The sequence below is a fragment of the Rattus norvegicus genome, chromosome 8 (assembly GCF_021556685.1).
Source record: "Rattus norvegicus strain SHRSP/BbbUtx chromosome 8, alternate assembly SHRSP_T2T, whole genome shotgun sequence".
NCBI classification, from domain to species: Eukaryota; Metazoa; Chordata; class Mammalia; order Rodentia; family Muridae; genus Rattus; species Rattus norvegicus.
The window spans coordinates 129,573,830-129,593,561 of record NC_141541.1 but is presented as its reverse complement, the minus strand read 5'-3'; the positions used below and the strand labels follow the sequence as shown (position 1 = coordinate 129,593,561).

General features: G+C 48.7%; 1 protein-coding gene and 1 long non-coding RNA gene across 10 annotated transcripts in view; one reads left to right on the top strand and one right to left on the bottom strand.

Moving 5' to 3' along the window:
• Ano10 (anoctamin 10) overlaps positions 1-19,732 on the top strand; it is a 120,743-nt gene that overhangs the window by 91,442 nt on the left and 9,569 nt on the right. For all 7 annotated transcript variants that reach the window (XM_087561619.1, NM_001447084.1, XM_087561621.1 and 4 more), the window contains one exon: positions 4,105-4,221. In XM_087561619.1, coding sequence (XP_087417745.1) covers positions 4,105-4,221 — 117 coding nt within the window. The remainder of the gene's footprint in view (positions 1-4,104; positions 4,222-19,732) is intronic.
• On the bottom strand, positions 670-18,639 carry LOC148004396 (uncharacterized). Of its 3 annotated transcripts, XR_015628167.1 has the most exons (6): positions 18,376-18,637; positions 15,180-15,400; positions 5,141-5,356; positions 4,697-4,729; positions 4,049-4,359; positions 670-1,161 (listed from the first exon to the last, which is right to left on the bottom strand). It is a non-coding gene; the product is annotated as an uncharacterized LOC148004396 (long non-coding RNA). The 3 variants fall into 3 exon arrangements; XR_015628166.1 differs by lacking the exons at positions 670-1,161; positions 15,180-15,400 and having other exon boundaries at positions 4,119-4,359; positions 18,376-18,639; XR_015628165.1 differs by lacking the exons at positions 670-1,161; positions 15,180-15,400; positions 18,376-18,637 and having other exon boundaries at positions 4,119-4,359; positions 5,141-6,114.

The following is a 19,732-nucleotide window of genomic DNA, read 5'->3' as shown; positions in this document are numbered from 1 at the left end:
TGGGGTTATGTTATCTCCCTTGTATGGGTCGCAAGCTCAGAACAGTGGCCATTCCATCCTTCTCCCATGTGCTCCTTCTCATTGTCTGTCACCAGCTCCATGTCACTCAGTGACAAGACAGAGAATCATTAATGACCAAAGCTGCCAAATTTCCACTGGAGTAGGAACTGGGGACCCCTGTGCTGGCTGACCAGACCTTGAGCTCCAGAGACTCCTTGTAGACACTAGAGACCGAGTCTCCACTGTGCCTGCCAGTGTTTCAGATGTTACCCCACTGAGCCCATAAGGGTGTTCGCTTCATTTCTGGCACCGAGCTCCTTGAAGTGTGTGATGATCTTGTGGCTCATAGGAAATACACATCTGTCTTATGGTGAAGCACACATAGTCCTGGACATGTGACAAACACAGAGAAATGCACATGTGACCCACACGTGCTGCAGTAAGAGCGCTCATCTGAATTAACTCAGACACGAGTTAATCTTTGTGTTGACTTCCAAGTCTTCAAGCCATCTTTGTCTCCTCTCCTCTCTGAATTATTCCAGTGTGACCAACGCCGCCTCCCTCATCAGATTCTACCAACGCCGCCTCCCTCATCAGATTCTACATTAGCTGTTTCTCTTTTGGTAGCTTACCCGAGTTCCCATGAAATGTCATCCACAAATTGAGTTAATGGTGGTGCCAACACATGTCAAGCTTACAGAATGGTGATATTCTGTTTTGTGCTCCATCACAATATATTGTGTACATCTCTGAGCAAGACTTACAAGTAAGAAATACTAGAAAGCCTTGGCTCTTCTACTCCATTCCCAAAAATGCCGTGTGTAGACCACTGCCACCTCAGGTGTGCTGACCGAGCCAGCCCTGCTCCTCTGTCCATGGTGCACACACCTTTGCCCAGTTTCCATTCATCCCCTCTTCCTGTGTGGGCTCCCACAGTGGTGCATGTATGTGTGTCCTCCCTTTCTAGGGAAGCTTGGATACATAGTCAAGGCTTGGGGTTCTGAACAGCTCAGTCTTCTTCACTCAGCATCAGGTTTACCACGTGTACAGCGGCGTCTATAAATCCGGTTTGTTGCTTCTCTGGGTTGTACATGTCCATCTTGGTGCAGTCCAGTTTCCACTGTTTTGCATCTGGGCTCAGCCTTGTGCACTTCCTTGTGGCTGTGAGCAGAGATGCGTACAGTGAGCCGATGTCTAGCATCTTCAAGGTAAACCTCTGTGTGCTACAAAACTTTGGGGACCTTAAAATATCCATGTTTTATCTAAGGATGGCATTCAAAGTGTGGTAGAGATTGTCATTAATTATAAACCCCAGCATCTGTGAGTCTATTTTTATAGTGTCCTCTTCCTTTTCTACTAATGACTCTGCAGGTGTTGGTGGCTTTTCTGCACCTGCTGAGTACCAGGTTGCCAGGGAGAGCCAGCTAAGGTATCTGAAGAGCAGGCAAAGTGGTGTATATCCATTTCTATTTAAAGAAATTAATTACTTCAGCATATAGCAGGCATTTAAGTGGTTTTAAAATGTTAAACACAGCCCTCAGCTTCCCCTCATTCCAGTGCCATGAGTTAGCACCCCTGTGCTTTGAGCTTTTGAGAACGGCAGTGCCCAGAAGACAGAGGGAAGGAACCTCACTGTCCCTGTGTGCTACCAGATTTTGTAGTTCCCTTGTCCTTTTCACTTTCATGACAGGACCTAAGATCAGTTTGGGAATACCAAAAAATTAAAAACAGAAAAAAGAAAAAAGAATAGACAAACATCTGTGCAGGCAGATGCCCACTGTTAGAATGAGACTTTCACAGGGTGGGCTGAGGAGGTGACTCAACCGGTAAGTGCTTGCCTCGTAAGCATAAGGACCCAAGTTCAAACCCTGTAGCACATGTAGAAAAGCCAGGCGTGGGGTTGGGGATTTAGCTCAGTGGTACAGCGCTTGCCCAGCTCCGAAAAAAAGAAAAAGAAAAAAAAAAGAAGAAAAGAAAAGAAAATCCAGGCATATTTAATGCCAGCAGTGGGGAGGTGGAGATGGGTAGAGCCTCGGGGCTCCCTTGTCAGTCAGCCTCACCTACTTGGCAAGCTCCAGGCCAGTGAGCTATACAGCTTCAAAAAAGAAAGGTGGACAGAGTCTGAGGAAGACATTGAGGTTATCCGTCACATGTGCACACACAGAAGTACACACATGCACACACATGAGCACACACATGCGCGCACACATATACACACACAATCAAGCTCTCGCATGTACTTCCTCACACAAAAATTCAAAAGGAGGTTTTTTTTATCTCATTTTCTTGGGGCACTTTGGGTCAAATCCAGGATTTCGAGCATGTTGAGAAGCACACGAACTGTGTCCCTGACCCACCATCTTTTTTTATTTGTAATCAGGCATGGCCTGATTTTTAGGTTGTGATTGAAGGACACAGACATTCATCACAACGTTATTTTTCTTCTGAAACATAGATGACAGGCAAACTGACCTGAGGCCCAAAATAGGCTGAAAGTAGCCAGGGGGTTGGATTCGACAAGACAGTTAACACAGTGATTTTATAGATGACCACATCTGTGTATTACCATACACCATGCAGAAATGACAGACACATGAGGAAAAGATGATTCATGGATTTGCAGTGTCTTGTAGGAGGACCTGACCATAGGTGCTGTGGTACCCCAGCCTGTGCTGTCCTGTGGTTAGTGGTCTCTGTCTACTTGGTGAGGCTGAGGAGCCTACTAATTTCTAGGTCTTCTGGTTACGACATGCTCAAATCTAGCATGATGCTGACTCCTATGCCCTCCCACTCTCTCCCACTGCTGTGCCCCCTCCCACTCCTGTGCCCTCCTCTCTCTCCCACTCCTGTGCTCTCCTCCCACTCCTGTGCCCCTCCTACTCCTGTGCCCTCCCACACTCTCCCACTCCTGTGCTCTCCTCCCACTCCTGTGCTCCCTCCCACTCCTGTGCCCTCCTCTCTCTCCCACTCCTGTGCCCCTCCCACTCCTGTGCCCTCCCACCCTCTCCCATTCCTGTACCCCCTTCTCCCACTCCTGTGCCCCTCCCACTCCTGTGCCCTCCCACCCTCCCCCACTCCTGTACCCCCTTCTCCCACTCCTGTGCCCCCTCCCACTCCAGTGCCCTCCTGCCCTTTCCCCAGGAGTCACTGTTTATTTCTCCTCTAAAGAATTTATTTTATTTTCCTTCACCTATCTTTATTCCTGTCAACAGTAGTGTAACTTAACTTGTCTGTCTCTCTTTGGCTTCTTTACCACCTTCTAATTTTCTTTTTTTACCTTTAAAGATTCCCATCTTTTGATGTTCTCAGTCATTCACACTCTCCCTTACCCCATGCTTTGTTCTCTGGTGATTCAGATATCTGAGGGTGTTGAACCTCTATATGAGACCCTAGACAATCATGGGTTTGGAGAAAGTCTTTTGGGTGGGGCCGTGCATCTGTGGGATTCAGTAGAGGCAATGCTCTCTGCCTGAATGTAAATTGCACGTCATATTATGAGGCATTGAGGATGCTAGAGAGGAAGGGAGTGGTCCTCAATTGCTAAGGTCTGAAAGGGTACACGGAGTCTGTGTCCTTAACTGCTGTGTGTGGAGAGACCAGTTTAAGGTTCAGTTATTCTATCAATGTTTAACAATGGTCATGTCATAAAAAAAGCCACACCAGACATCTGGGGGTGTAGAGAATTTGAGCATTTACACCGGCTATGGCCCCGGCTGTGGTTCAGATGAGCGGTGGTGGACAGAGGATGGAGCTGATGAAGAGTGCCGGGCACCAGCTTATTGCTCACCAATGTGCAGGTCAAGAATTCTCTGGATGGCTTTGGAACAAGCTTTACTTTTCTACAAAGCACCAAGAGTGTACATGGTATCAGTTTATGACAAGAACTTACTTTCAAAGAGTAAAACAAAATAAGCCAGTAATGGTTGGATGGACTATACCAGAGTCAGCCAGTGAACTCCTGTCCTGATTAGTCAGTGATATGTCAGAGGCCACTAACTCAAGAGTCCCCAAAGTTAACAGGAAGAGTTCACGTCCTTTATGATCTAACCTCTCTGATGGCGATAGGTGGGTGGAAGTCTCAACATGAGGTCTTTCTCTTCACAGCACGCACTCTTGGCTTTGAAGTTCATACTTGCCTTTGCCATCCCTGATAAACCACGCCACATCCAGATGAAACTGGCCAGGCTGGAATTCGAGTCTTTGGAGGCACTCAAGCAGCAGGTAAGAGCCGTGCGCCTGGAGACGCTGTCGGACTGTATTCCTCTAGCACAGGAGCCAAGTCACTGTGTTTCCCTTAGCACTGACTCAGTGAGTAAACACAGAGGACTCGGGCGGAGGATGGGCTAGCACAGCCCAGACCTATAATGTCAGCAAGGGCGCGGTTAAGCAAGTAGAAATAGCCAAGCAATGGGAAACGGTAAATACAAATCTGAGGTTTTTATCTGGAGACTACTAGATTCCTCTAGAACACCATGTTCCCCAGTCTAGCAACCACCACATTAGAGGGAGTCCCTTGTCTGTGGAAACACAGTCATAAGACACCCCAGGCAATGTAAATCAGTAGGAAAAACAGCATAGAAGATTGTTTCCTGGTCCTACCAAATGAAAGAGAAGGTGGGGGGAGGGGAAAGGAAGAGGGAGAGGGGTAGGGGGGAAGAGAGAGAGAAGTCAGGGGGAGAATAAGGGGAGAGCTTACCCACAGTGGGATTCACCACTGGCGATTTTCTATCTGTGAGGAGAAGAACCAGAAGACAGTGAGTTTCTAGATGCTCAGAGTGGTCGTCTCCTGTGACATGTCTCAGTTTAAACAACAAGGCAATGGAGGCAGTGGAGTGGGCAGTGTCTTCTTGAGAACCCACTTCAGCTCCAACACCTTGAGCACCACACCATACTTAACTGGAGGGGGAAACATGAGAAGAGTTCACCGTAGCTGACCCTCTGAGAAGGAAGGGCTCTCAGGGCAGTGTTACAGATGTGGACCTCCCCCTTGTTAGGAGAGTACCATGGCTGGATGTGGGGGTTCGGCCCAGAAGAGGAGACAAGAGAACCTGGTCCCAGACAGCTGGGCTGGTTGTGCCATGGTGGATGACAAGACTCAGTTTTGGGGTTTGCTAGAGAAATGGGTCCGGTGTGTTCTTACCTGAAACTCAGCCTCGTTCAAGCTCCTAGTGCTCCACAGTAAAACCTCCCTGTGGTGGAGATCTGAGTTCTAGAGAACTATACCGGTCACGTGGCAGACTGCAGACATGGAGGGTTACACAGCTAAAATCCGTAAGGTGTTATGAGAGCAGCAGGACGCTGGATGGCATCTGAGCTTTGGGTTCTAAGGCAGCCAGGACTACAGCATAATGAAATGCTGTCCCCCAAAAGGTAAGGAGACAGGATATAAGTTTTATATAAAATAATGTTTCTTTCACGCAAAATAAGCAGTTTTAAATATTATTGGAAATTTTCCATTTACAGAAAAATGAGAACATAAAGTCTTTAGATGGTAACTTGTTAAAATAGCATGGATAATCTGTATGAAGGATATTTTTAAAGTGTCCTGGAATTAGAAAATGCTATCTTGGGCTGGGGAGATGGCTCAGTAGTTAAAACATGAAGACCAGAGACCAGACTCCAGAACCCACATGGCGACTGGCCTGCAATTCCAGCATCAGAAAACAGAGATAGAGACCCATCTGCAGAGCAAGCTGGCCAGCAAGATGAGCTGTAGCAAGGAAGTGTGGGATGACTGGGAAATCCTGCCTCAATGAACTACATAGAGGGTGATTCCCGACATTGACTTTGTGCCTCTGCATGTCCCCACAATCTGTGCACAAACACACCACACAGCCAAACCCACACATGCACATATACACATGTGCCCCCACACACACTTGTAAATTAAAAAAAGAAAAGGTATTTAGTCTTGGGGAAACTCCCTGTCAGTCAAATAGGCAGGAACAACATGGGGAGAGCTCAGCTTTTCTTCATCCCTCCCAGTTAGCCTCACTGCTGGAGAAGGGGACATCCCAGAATGTTCAGATGACCCTGCTTGTGCCTCTCAGCACTTCAGTTGCCAAGTGCCTTTCATAGAGCTTGTGGTTTCTGCCTTCTTAGCCTTTCGTTCCAGCCTCTATCTTGTAACTAGCTGTGGTTTCAACTCCCTGCTCTGCCCTCTGCCACAAGAGAGGCTTCTGCTTACCTCCTGTTGCCCTGCCTCCTCGGTTCCCACCCCAGAGCCAGGCACAGTCGAGCTTAGGCAGCCTCTGCCACCAACCCTGTCAGGAGATGGGTTTGCGCTTGGAATGGGGTTGGCCTTTGGGCCAGCATACCAACAATCCTGACTCGCAGACCCGGGTCTGGAGTTGGAGGCGCTCAGCACCTTCTGTTGAACCTCCCAGGGACAAACTGTTTTGCAGTGAACTTGGAAGGAAAGTGCTAGAAGCAGAGCTCAGTCCCTCACGGCAGGAAACTTGCATTCCTAAGCACACAGGCGAACTAGACATGGATAAAAAGAGCAAACAGGTGAACTCATTTGCTTTACAAAGGGCATTTGAAATAGCTCAGCTCAGTTGAGACCTTCAGGAAGAACTTGGGCAGATGGGCTGACAGAGACCACCACCCGATATTTGTGTTTCTTTATAAATTGGCTTACTTGGTATCCAGTCCTTTTTAAAGATCCAACTAAAAACAGAAAGTTTATCCAAGATCCATTTGGTAACTGGAGTCCAGTACACATCCCAGAGCAATCCGTAGCACTTAGCTAGCTACTCCAGGCAGTGAGGATGGAAGCCTAGAGCCTCCCAGGAAGATGGCAGCCACTGAAATCAGCTCAAAGAACAAGACAAGGGCCCAAGTCAGCACAGGACTGCTGCCCAGAGGGTTGGTGCTCAGCCCTCATCCACACTGCCTGTCTAGCTGGGATAGCGCTCAGGAGGGTAGAGTCTGCTAAGCATGTGTGGTGCCCTGGCTTCCCTCCCTCCCCAACACAGGAAGAATGAATATTGTCTTGGTTTTCTGGTGTTAAATACATTTTAACCATTTCTCTGGTATCTCCCTTTCTCTACTTCTGTGTCCTTGAGGTATGGGAAACACATCTTTAACAAAACCTGTAAGGTTTCACACAGAGAATGAGGGTGCAAAGGCACCCAGCACAGAATGAAATGTCAGAGGGTGTGTGGAGACTACGCTGCCTATTGTATTGATCTAGAAATCTAAGACTTGTAAACCTAAAGTTTCTCAAGTCAGAGACGTTTGTTTTGGTCCAATAAAGAAGCGACAGCTGTGAGAACTGGGAAGTCCCTGGGCCTTGAGTAGGGAAGGCCCAGTGCCCAAGTCCTAAAAGCAGGTCCACGTCCAGTAGGTGAGCTCCGCTTTGCAGAGATTGAGGAGCCTGGTGCCCTCCGAGTCAGCCCATCCCTCTTCCTGGGCCACACAGCTCACCTCAGAGGCCTGTGAAGTTGCTGGGCAAGTCTATACCTGTGCTACCTGTGCTCTGTTCTTCTTGCTATTCCACAGGGCTCAGGAGAGATGGTGCCTACCACACAGGCCATAAGGTCATGATGAGGATATACTGGGACAGTGTGCTGAGGGGAGACAGGGATGCTAGGTGGGAACAAGGACCTCCTCATTCCTGAGCACCTTGTGTGACACCTGCAGCCACATCTGGGTGGTGTCTTAGAGTTCTGATTGCTGTGATCAAACACCCTGACCATAAACAACTTGGGGAAGAAAGTGTTTATTTCAGTTTACAACTCTCAGGTCATACTCCATTGCTGACAAAAGTCAGGGCAGAGACCATGCATTGTTGCCTACTGGCTTGTTCCTAATTGTCTGACCCAGCCTGCTTTCTGTAGCATTCAGGACCAATAGCCCAGAGGTGGCACCACCCACCTTGAGCTGGACCCGCCCACAATAATCATCAACCAATAAAGTGCACCACAGCTTTGCCCACAGGCCAATCTGGTGGGGTCATTTTCTCATTTGAGGTTCCCTCTTTCCAGATCAGTGCAGTTTGTGTCAGACTGACATAAAACTAGCCAGCAGAGAAGCAAGTAGGATTGGACCTTGGAAGCAACCCCAACTTTCTCCATGGTCCTCCACAGTTGGAAATTCTAGGTGTTGGCTGTGGCATCTGGTGTATCCTACGGATAAATGAGCTACACACGAGTAAAATCCCTCACACCTGGGTGACTCCCAGAAGCCTCTGAGTGGGGTCTGTTAGCCATTCCTTGGTGATTTCTCCCACAGTAGCTTTGCCTCAGCTAATGAATTAACCTTCTAGACTTTTCTGCCTTAGCTTCTTCAGTATATCCTTCCTGTGCCTGCACAAACACCATGATAAACATCCTCACAGGTGCTGGAGAGGTAGCTCAGTGGGTGAGCGCTTGCTATGCTAATGTGACCTGAGTTAGTACCCAAGTACCACAGAAACCAGAGGCCGGATGTGGCCATGTCAGGCCTGTACTCCCAGCGCTGTGTGGACAGAGCGCTGTGCGGGGCTCTCTGGATGCCACCCTCGCTCCAGGTTCAGTGGGAGGCAGTGCCTGGAGGGGGATGTAGAAAACTGAAGGAGCAGGACACTTGGTGTCCCCACCCCGCACACCCTCTAACCTCTGTGTGTAAAGAGTAGGGGGGTTGGGGGAGGGGCTGTGTCTGCTCCTAGGAGGAGATGTTGGCTCCTGGGTGGCTCATTCACTTCCTCTGCCATTCTTCTCTCGCTTTGGGGTCTCAGGGTCTCCATCTCCTGCCACTGTGTGATGGGGCCACTGTCCTTGGTCAGGCTTTTGTCTGTTCTGTGAACCGTGAAGTCCCCAGGTCCAGGCAGTGTCCCACACAGTACAAGGCCTGGCATCCAGTAGTCTCTGATTAAAACCTCAGATTTGTTGGCTCGTACGTAGTTCAGACACCAGTGCATTAAATAAATGACAAAGTGAGAGTCTTAAAATAGACACAGGCAAGAATGGAGACAAGTCATGTGCCTTCCTGGGATTGCTGAGGGGAGGAATGTGCTGAGTCGTTCCACATAAGCCCTTCAGACGGACCCCAGGAAAACTTGCCTGGTAAAACTCAGATTCTGTCCCATCGGTAGTGAGGAAAGCTTACGAAGTCTGTAGAATGACCACAAAGTAGGCCGGGTGCTACATTAGCCCTCTAGAACCTGGCAATGCAGGTTGCTAGAACCTGGCAAATGCAGGCTGTGGAGCAGCCCTGTACCCTGCTGGGCTGCAGTTCCCTCTGTATTCTCCATTCTCCAGAGAAGTCCTCAATGTACATGACTCCTTCAAATGGAGCTGCAGCTCCTAAAGGCCTCGTGACTGTGTTTGCTTTTCCCAGGGAGCAGCCTGTCAGTCGCTGCTGATCTCATTTGTTCTCTAAACAAAATTTAATCCGTACATCTTAGTTTCTCCATCAGATATGAGATGCGTGACTGAGGTGAAAAGCTTTGCTACATGTACTCTACTATGGTAAAAAAAAGAAATTATTCAGGAAAAGGATAATACAAATATGGTTTCCTGTAGTTATTGAGCTTGGAGCTTCCTGGGGAAGGCTGTGTTATGAACACCTGCGGGGTTGAAGCCCGCATATGTTTTTAAGCTACCAAATGCTAGTCGTTGACTTTTGAATGACCCTCCACTCATTGTATCTGCATATTGGAACACTCTACATGCAAAGGACACACAGGTCATTGTTGTTCCGGGCAAGAGTCTCAGTGCGCTGTCCCCCAACTCACCATTTGGCTGCCTCAGCCTGCTAAGTGCCGGGTTATAGATGGGCCCTGTTGAGATGTACCCTGTGAAACATTCTTCAACTTTTCACTGCTAAGATTAGAGATCCTTTGAAACAGAAGCAGCTATGCTGTTTTTACTACTGATTTACATTGCCTGGGGTGTCTTATGACTGTGTTTCCACAGACAAGGGACTGCCACTAATGTGGTGGTTGCTAGACTGGGGAACATGGCGTTTTAGAGGAATCTCCAGGAATTGCACGTCTGCTCATCTCTTTCTCTGAGGCATAGAAAGCAGAACTCAGGGAATGTTTGAATCCAGTAATTATTTAAAATACCACCCAATCAATAGGAAATAATCATACTGACGATGGTTCTGAAAATATAAATAGCAATATTGTAATGCAAAATAAAAATGCAAGCGATTAAAATTTATCCTAAAGATATTCCCTTCAGTTAGCCCCCTGGGTCCATGGGTCGACTGTGCCCTGGGGCATTGCTCCCTAAGCTGTACTGCACACGCAGCTGCATCTGTACTGTTCACACAGTAGTAGGTACTGGCAGATGACTAAGGGAGGCTGTGTGGGTGAGATGCTGGGTCATTTGTGCAAGGACACTGGTGTCCATGGAGCCAATCCCTCACTGACCCTGAGTCACCCCAACCATATACGATGGTTGAAGCTTAAATATGAAGTAGATCAGACATTACCTGCATTGTTCGATTGGCGAGTGTTAGGAGAAGAAAGCCCTACTGATCCTGACTCAACCCCTAAGGTTACAGTGTAAGAACACGTCTCTGTCTGTGCTTGTCGGCTTACAAGATGGACCCAGTGTTCTATGCCTCCCAGTATTTATACCTTTGTGAGTTCCTGTGTCCTTGTGGTTCTGAGTGTCCAGAACAATACTGCAGCCATGATGGCAGGTCTACTCCAGGCGAGGTTATGAAAACAAAGGCCTCTGGCTTTCTGGCTCCTGAATCACTGGCTCTCGGGAAGAGAAGGCTGCTGGGTCCTAAGGACACTCAGGCAGCCACATGACAAGGAACATGGCTGCCAACACCCCTGAGTAGCTCAGATTCTCTGCACCAGGAGTTGACAGATCATTCTCTGTGAAGAACAGATAGTAAACAGTCCCAAATATGAGGACCAGGTCCTCTGTCACAGTATTGAGTTCTCCAGTCTGCCAACAGAAAAGAATGACTCTAGGCCACAAGCTTCACTTACAAATGCAGATCGCAGGTGAAGTACTCAGCAGTCGCCTCCAAGCCTTGGGCCAGCTTGGAGACTGCAGTCTGACTCCACTCTCAGAGGCTTCTCAGGAGCTCTGTTCTGACCACAGCTGCCCAGCCACTTGCAAATTCCTGTCCCACCTTAAGTGTGAGACAGTGATCTGGTAAGCCTCTGAATTTTGGAGGACTTCCTAAGCACCAGCAACCCAGAAAAAGAGACTAGCTGGGTGATCCATGGCCCAAGTTTTGCCCTAAGTTAGCTGTTGATGAAGCTGGACAGTGGCAGACTGGGGTTCTTTCTTTTTAATGAAAGCAGAACAGCTGGTCTAAATTCAAACACCCACCCCAGGCCTTCGGCTCTGAGGCCCTGTGTTCTTAGTTCCCTTCATAATTTCCTTAAGATTACGTAAAGACACACCATCATTGCTGCAGTTCTGTGCAGGGTACACAGAACCACAGAGACCCCACAGAAGCATAAATGCCAAGAGTCCCTGATCACAGGGACAGGGACAAGCACAGCCAGAGGCGGACCCTTCTCCATGGAGTCAGTGACAGGATCACTGATGTTTTCCCACTGTCTGAGTCCTGGCTTCCGTCCAGCACAGTTCTTGGAACTTAGATGACACTGCTGCTGCCGAACCACCCTGGAGCCATCTCCACCTCTTTGTGCTGTACACTAGGTAAAACCAAGACTTGTTCACTGCAAAAATGCAGTAACACTCGGAATTTACAGTCCAGTCAATGTTCCTACAGGCTGTGCTGTGGCAGCCAGTGCTCACAGGGCCTGGGTGTATGGACCACCAAGTCTCATGCCAACCTTTAGTTCATTCACAACATTTTATTTGTTTGTTTAAAGACAGGGTCTCAACTCTGTAGCCCAGGTTGGCCCTGTCTTTATGCCTACTGTTTGAGCCCCTGAGCACTGGGATTACAGGATCAATAACTAACTTTATAGGCAAATAAAGTTCTGCCTATAAGGTATACAGTGTTGTGTTTATAAAAGATAGGGAGTGGGAGGGGGTAATGTTCAGCGGTGTTCATGCCGAGACATCCCTAACCCCTGAGGGACCAGGCACACGACATAGAGTAGAGTTTGTTTAGGGCATGGGAAAGGGAGTTCAGAGGGTAGTAGGTCAGAGATGTGGGGGATAGAGAAATGGAAGAGTAGAGGCCGACCACGAGCACGTGGAGAGAAGGGAGGAAGGGAATGGGGAGAGAGGGGACAAAGGGGGAAGAGGGTGAGAGCAAGAGAGCAAGAGGAGGGGGTGAGCAGCCCCTTTTATAGTGTCAGGCCAACCTGGCTGTTGCCAGGTAACTGTGGGGGTGGAGCTTAGACAGAATGCTAACATACAGAATGGATGTTTGAAGTAACCTGTCTTTGGATCTGTTTTATGAACCCACATATTCACCTCCCCAGACTGGTCCAAGAGTGGCTCTGGCTGGGTGAGGATCTCGGAGCTGGGTCATTCTGATCCTGTGGTTTCCAGAATGGCCAAGAGATAAGATTCAGGCTGTTTTACTGTGACAAGTTTCCTGGACAGTTGACCAAGTGCTCTGGGTGATACCATTCACAGAGAACATGACTGTGAATGAGACCTCCTGGGGAAGCCATGGGGAGAACGAACATCAGAATCCCAGACCATTTCCTGTTCTTAGGCTGCAGCAGCCCATCCTCCCACCTTGAAAACTCTCCTCAATGTTGTTTCCCTGTTTTCAAAGGTGCCTGAGAAAAAAACATTGCCTCTTGGTCACTGTGAGGTGGCTTTCTTGCTGGCTCTCCACTTAGAGCCCTCAGGGAAGTTCTGGCAGGATACTTTAACTTGGTAATGCAGGTCTTGACCCCAAGCCACTGGAGGGGAAAGACATGGCCTAGTGTGTGTTATTTGAAAAGTAAGTGGCTGTCTAGAGGCTGTCCACCCCTCCTCAGGTGCCAAGAGCCACCCTCCTGCAGCAAATTTTCACTTTTCTGTTTGCATTGCCTTGGCAGCGACTGCAGGCGTATTGCTGATTTGCAAGGCTGGGTTTCCTGACGATGAGAGGAAGCAAACTGCCACATGTCTGAGAGGCAGCTCCTACCCTGTCTGCTTTCACGTGGGATAGAGATTGTTTTGATTAGAGACAGAGTCAAACTAGATTACTTTTGGAGGGGGTGGGGGTACAGAACTAATGTGTTGACTTTTTTCAAGTATGTCCTGTACAAAACTTGTTTCGCACTGATTTATTTATGTGTACATTAATGTATTATGTAGGCCTCTTTTCTGTTAACAGTAGGCAAAGTGAAGACAGAGCCAACCCTGATCCTCCTCGTGGGTTCAGCCCACTGTGGATTTGAATGACTATTCTCAAAAGAAAGCACTCTTCTTCTATGAATGATGCCATATGTGTGTGCATGTGTGTGTGTGTGTGTGTATATGTACATGTGCATACATGAGTATGAGTGGCCTGTGGTACCAGGGGTGGAACTGCTACGACAGAGATTCACAGGACCTTATCACTTTATCTGCAGATAGGATCTTGCTAAGTTGCCTCTGCTGGCTTTTACTAGAGATCCCTCAGCTGCAGCCCACAAGTAGCTAGAAAGCAGCTGGGTGTGTGCACAGCGCTCTGGCCTAATCCACTGGTAAGTGCTGCTGTGCTGTAGGATCACAAATGGAAACGCACCCTGGGGGGTTGAGAGAAGCAGCAGGGTTTCTTCCTTCAAGGAATCAGCTATGAATGAGAAGTGAGGCACGAGGGCATGTCTGGGGTGCCCTCATTCCCCTTGACCTGCTGAAGTGAGCCTCCCCAAAAAGATGAGATAATCCAGTCTTGCTCTCCAGGGAGATTCCAGGTCTGTGCAGAGGGTCAGTGTCAGCAGCTGAGGAAGAGCATCTGCATTTGGTTTGGCAGCATGAGATCAGATTGTCAAGAGATTCTGGTAGGATTCCTAAGCTTGTGACTCCGAGGACTGGGTCAAGTCTGCACTGGGGTGGAAGAGACGTGTAAACCAACAAGTCACATGGCCTTGGAATGCCCAGGCAACCCCTGCAGAACTCTCATGGCTGTATGCATTGTGGGTTGGGGTGACCCAGAGGTGGTCGCAGGAGGATCAGCCAGCACGATTCTACAGATACCATGTTCTCAAAGGAGGGGAAAGGATTTGAAATGTTGAGGAATTAGCATCTTGACTTTGTCGTAAGGAAGGATGAAGAAAAGGTTTCAGGTTGTGTAAGCACATCAGTGTCACGCATCGCTCATCCTTGCCAGCCGGGGCCGTGCACAGGCTGTAGCAGTATAGCAGCATGACATTGTTTCAGACTCACATCACTGGAGTTGAGGTCCCCAACATTTTAAATGCAGCCTCCAAACACATGGCCACAGTTAGTTCTGACTTTCAAGTGTTTTACCGATGTGTGGATATGGGCAATAAAGGTACCTGCATGCACTTACGTTGGTATGCAGTAGCTGTGCCCTGAGCCCCAAGCAGCACGAGCCACACCATTTTCCAAAACAGCCTGAAAACAAGGCCCCATTCCACCCAGGGCCACCCAAGAGCCATGGAAAGGGACCACGGAGCAGTTTCCATGAAAATGGGATTCTTCCTGTGCCCAAGAGCCACAATCCGTGATCCTGAATGTGTTCATGTTCTTCAAAGAAGCCTGTGTGCTAAGCAGGCTGTTTTCTCTTTTTTTAATGATGGTGAGACAGAACCCAAAGACAGGCAGGTAGGGTACTCCAGAGGCAGAGGCAGAAGATGGCTGCAGAGCCCCATACCAGTGTAGACTAAGGAGTGAGCACCTGTACAAGAAGATAAGGGGGAGGAACAGGAAGGAAGGGGCAGGGAATTAAAGGTCCAGAATTAAAGTGGGACCCTGGACCTTTAACACAGACAATGAAATGAAAATTGACTGTGGGATGTTTCTTCTTAATGATGTGACCACCACAACTGCTCACTCAGGCCCCGAATAGCCACAGCCGTGGGTTTGTGTCACAACACTTTCTCATCCCTGAACTCAAACAGTGCATGTCAGAGGAAGTCTTTAAGATGAAACAAAAATGAGTCCGCCCACTTGAATGTTATGATTTTTACTTAACTTTAAATTTTTCTTCGTCTTGAAACCTTTCATGAGCAAGGTGACCTAGGAGTCACAGTCACCATGCAGACATCTCAGTGCATGCACCCCACCCCCTCTCACCCTCACTCCCTCCCCCCTCCTCCCACCTCCTTCTTCCCTCTGTCCCACCATCCTTTGTCACACCTTGGCTCCCCTGACTCTTTGTAGCCACAGTTAAGGCTCTTGTTTCATGGCCCCCCAGGTCTGTGTGCTCAGGCCGCTGAGGCTGAGGCAGAGCTGGGCTGAGCTCTCAGTGGCTGACAGCAGAGACGCTGGTTTATGAGTTGATTGGACTTTTCCTCCTTTTTTCACATCACAAGTTGGAGAATGCCTCAATTAGATATTTCACCGTAACTCTATGGTGCCTGAAAGAAATAGAGGAAAACATTCTTCTCTCCAGAACCGAAGGAGGAGGCAATAACCTCTGTCACAGTGGCTGCTGAGAATGACCAGGGTCCTATGAATTTGTTGGTAATTAGGCAGTGAGAACCATATATTTTAGGCTAAAATTCTAGCTTTGAACAAAAGCTTAGAGATTAAACTGTGCTGAGGAATAATTTGCCTGTTTCTTATAAACTGGAGGAAAGCAGTGAGTCCACAAAATCACCACACAGGCAGTTCCTAGAAAGTAAGTGGGCACAGCCTCTGCTCAGTCAGTGGACGGCAGAAGCCTTATTCTGAATGATTCATAAGCAATAGATATTTATAGTTCTACAGACCAGGAAACCCAAGGTTAAGGCACTATTGGACTCTGCATCTGGTGAGGGCTTCGTTCAAACACAGAGCCCTGACACTGCAAGCTCACATTGTAAGGGCAGAGGGTCTTGCTTAGGTCTCTCTCTGTCTCTGTCTCTCTGTCTCGGTGTCTCTGTCTCTGTCTCGGTGTCTCTCTCTCTCTGTCTCTCTCTCTCTTTCTCTCTTTCTCTGTGTGTGTGTGTGTATGAGAGAGAGAGAGAGAGAGAGAGAGAGAGAGCAGAGAGAGAGTGTGGGGGAGAGAGACAAAGGGAGACACTCATAGAGACAGACAGAGACAAGGGGAGAACCCCTCTTTCTTTTGTGTGTGCACTGCTGTGAATTAAGGGTCTTAGGCCCCACAGATGCTTGGGAAGTACTGTGCCACTGGCACTTAGCATCTCAATCATCAAGTCTGTCTTATGAGAATACTAATCTTGCTCATGAAGGTCCAACTCGTGATGGCTTAGCCATTTCCCCAAAGCCCCACCTTTCCATGTACCACAGTGGTGTGTGGGTTCTAACTTGAGCGGGGACACCCATGTTTACCCTTCAAAGACTTCCTGCTGGAAGTGGCCACCGTCAGATTACCTCTCTGCCTACTGTGGACTGTGGTAACTCACCAATTCTCCCAAGATGTCAGTCTGTTTCCCTAGGATCCCTCCACACCCATGAGAGCTTGCGCCTCAGAGTTCAGAGTTCACCAAGGGGCAGTGCTCCTTGCGATGAGCACTGCAGCTCTGCAGACCTGGAAACAGCTGCCAGGAGACTCAGGAAACCCATGGGATTTGGGGTTTGTTTGGGTTAGAGCGACATCTCAGGTCACTTTGCAGCTAAAGACTATGGCACAGGTCTTAACCATTTTTAAGTCTTCACTTATTTAATGCCCTAAAAGATTTTGGAGCTACTCCTTGGTTCACAGAAGTGTAAGCCTGCAATCTCAGCACTTGGAAGCTGAGGCAGGGGAGCCACAAGTATGAGGCCAGCCTGGGCTATATACTAAGAAATTGCCTGGAAAACCAAAACCAAGAAGGAAGATGAAAGGGAGAGGGTGGGGAGTAAGCCATGGAGGTGATCCTAACTCTTCCAAAGGCGCAACAATCCCTCAGCCTGACTTTTAAACTCCTGTTCCACTAGCAATTAGCTGGGTACTAGAAATCCATGCCCAGGTTCCCAGAGACCGCAGGCAGGCTGAGGCATCCTGAAGATGGCAAGGAAGAGTAGAGCCTCTGGGCAAGGCAGACTGTGACCCAACTCTATAAGCATCGTCTGCACTTTGACTCGGGCCTAATACTGCCCCTGCTTCCCTGTCCACAGCACCAGTGTTCCCCAGTCAGAAGAAACCTTTAGGTGAAAACAACTTGGGGATCTCGCAGCTGCTGGCTCTTTCCAGAAACTCTGTTCTAGCTACTCCTGGGTAAGGGAAGGGGCCTCTTCTAAAAGCCACCCTATTTTAAAATGGGAAATGAATGAAAATGTAAAGCCATTAAGAATGTCAAAAATGAAAGTACTGTCAGTTAACCACGTAAGTCATCTAGGATGTTCATAGAGCTGGTAAGAACCAGAGCTGGTAAGAACCAGAGCTGAGGAGAAGTGGCCTGAGCTGCTGGGAGGGGCAGTGCCTTCTTCAGAGCACCCCCAGGAGCAGGTAAACACCAGGGGCTCATGTAATATGGAAATAAGGGCTGGTGTTTATACTAATTACAGCATACCTCAGATGCAAATAAGGGTTTGTGTCTACACAGGTCACAGTCTTTGAAACCTTTAGCACCCCTCACAGCAGTGCCTCTCTAGGCCACCAGGGGAAGTACTCCACATTGGCCCCAGGAAAAGATGGTATCAGTTTCTTAGATCTCACTTAAGATTGTGACCCCCAATGTCTGGTACAAACTGAGACAGCCCTGACTGAGACGGAAGCTGCTGTGTTCAGTTGTAGTCATCATGTGTTTTTCACGAGGAACTGTGTAATGTTCAAGATGTCTGGTGTCAAAACAAGGCAAGCCCAGCTTTTGACTGACAGTTCTTTTATTCAAGGCAGCTAGGGCAGCAAGGAAGAGGCCAATAGTTACTCATTGGAGAATCAACATCTCCCAGCCTCTGATACTTATTTACAGGAGGATGAATATCAAAAGTACTAAAGTAATGTAAAGATCTTGTCATTAACTTTAAAATAATGCCTACCACCTGCCCAGTGCTCCAGGGACAGGGGGACCCCTTCATCTCTCTGAGCCCAGATTGGCACCTTCAAAAGAGGGTTCAGGGAGTCCAAGACTGCTGAGGATCCCAGGATAGGCAGAACCATGGAATGACAGGGTGCAGAGAAAGCACCAGAGGTCCACCAAGGCCCTGTTCATGCCGACCAGGGTGTGTGCATGTGAGGAAACTGACCGGGGAAAGAACTGTGAGGAGCAGAGGGGCCTCACCCAGCATGCAGGGCTGGCCAGTGTTGTTCCTGTAGCAGTTGGAAAACTCAGAATTTACGGGGAGCTGGAAGGACACTTGGGAAAGCCTGCCCAGCCGGTTAGTAGGAAGTAGCTCCCAGCTGAGCCCTCCTCTGATCCACCTGACAAGCCACAACCCCAAAGCACCAACGTTTCGAGCCTTGTACCTGTGTGCCCTTGTCACAGATGCCCAGCAACTGGGACTTTCTCACCCGGATGCAGGACATCGATGGTGGAGCTGTAGGTACTCTCATTAGCAGTGGGCGACTGTGGCCCTTTGCTGTGAGGACCAACGGGAGCCCAGGAGTCTGGAATGTGACCTACACATCACTGCTGGCCATGCTGCTGCCCCTTCATAGGACAGCGGAGTCTTCTGGTAACCGAAATTTGGAACAGCTTTATCACGGGGAATTTGGCAGCCTCTGGTCTGTGTTTCTGTAGAAGCTAATAAGCCTGTTTCTAAAATTGACATGGAAAATAAAGGACCTAAAAATAGCCAAACTTCAAAAAGGAAGACCAAACCGGAAACAGTGGTGATGTTTTCAGAGTGTGCGGTGAAGTCACAGTGAGGACAACATGGGCGGAGGACCTGCCTGTGACCACAGAGAAAGGCTGCAGGTGAGTGAGCTGGTGATGGCTGCAGCTGACGTCTCTGGAAGGTCTGGATGTCAGCAGGCAGGAAATCAGCACAGGGCCACCCTTGATCGTGAGGGGGACTTCATATCTTATCAGTGTGCTGAGAAGCCACAATCAATGGCTGACAATAGGGGTGTGGGGGCAGGAGGAGAAGGGTTTGGAGCCAGCCTGGGCCGCATAGGAAGATCCTATTGGAAGGAAGGAGAGAGGGCAAAGGAAGGGAAGAGTGGAGGGAAACAGAAGAATCTACAGGAATTTGCCTGGGTCAAGAGAGGCTTCCCTGGAGCTTATGCCCCCAACCCCACTGCCCAGGACCTTATCTCAGCCTACTGTCCTGCCTCTGACCTATATGCACTGCTGGGAATGGAAGCCCCGCATAGACTATCCCCACAGACCTCAGCTCCCTGAAATCCAGAGGAAAGCTGCAAATATGGGAGCTGAATTGCTCTCCCCACACATATGTCCTGTGACCCACCCTCCAGCATTTGTGGCATGGGAAGCATATTGAAGTCTCTTGAGAGAAAGGGAGGCTAGGTCTGCCCTTAGCTGGCTTGTGTTCATTCTCAGCAAGGGAACATTGTATACTGTGTGTGTGTGTGTGTGTGTGTGTGTGTGTGTGTGTGCGCGCGCACACACGTGCACGCGTGCACCTATAGAGAAAGATGGGATGTGGCCTTGTAATAGGAGTAGAAACAACTTCTGTAGTCCACAAGGAAAGCAGGGAATTGTCTTTTAGCAGGAAACTAACAAGATGGAAAACGTAGGGCCTGGTTGGCTAATTATTTCCCATAAGTTTCAGCCAATCTTGACACAAGGGGTGCATAGCATCTGTTTTGAGTGGATCATGTATTCCTCTGTAAAATGGGAAAGTTCACAGAGGAAGCCAGG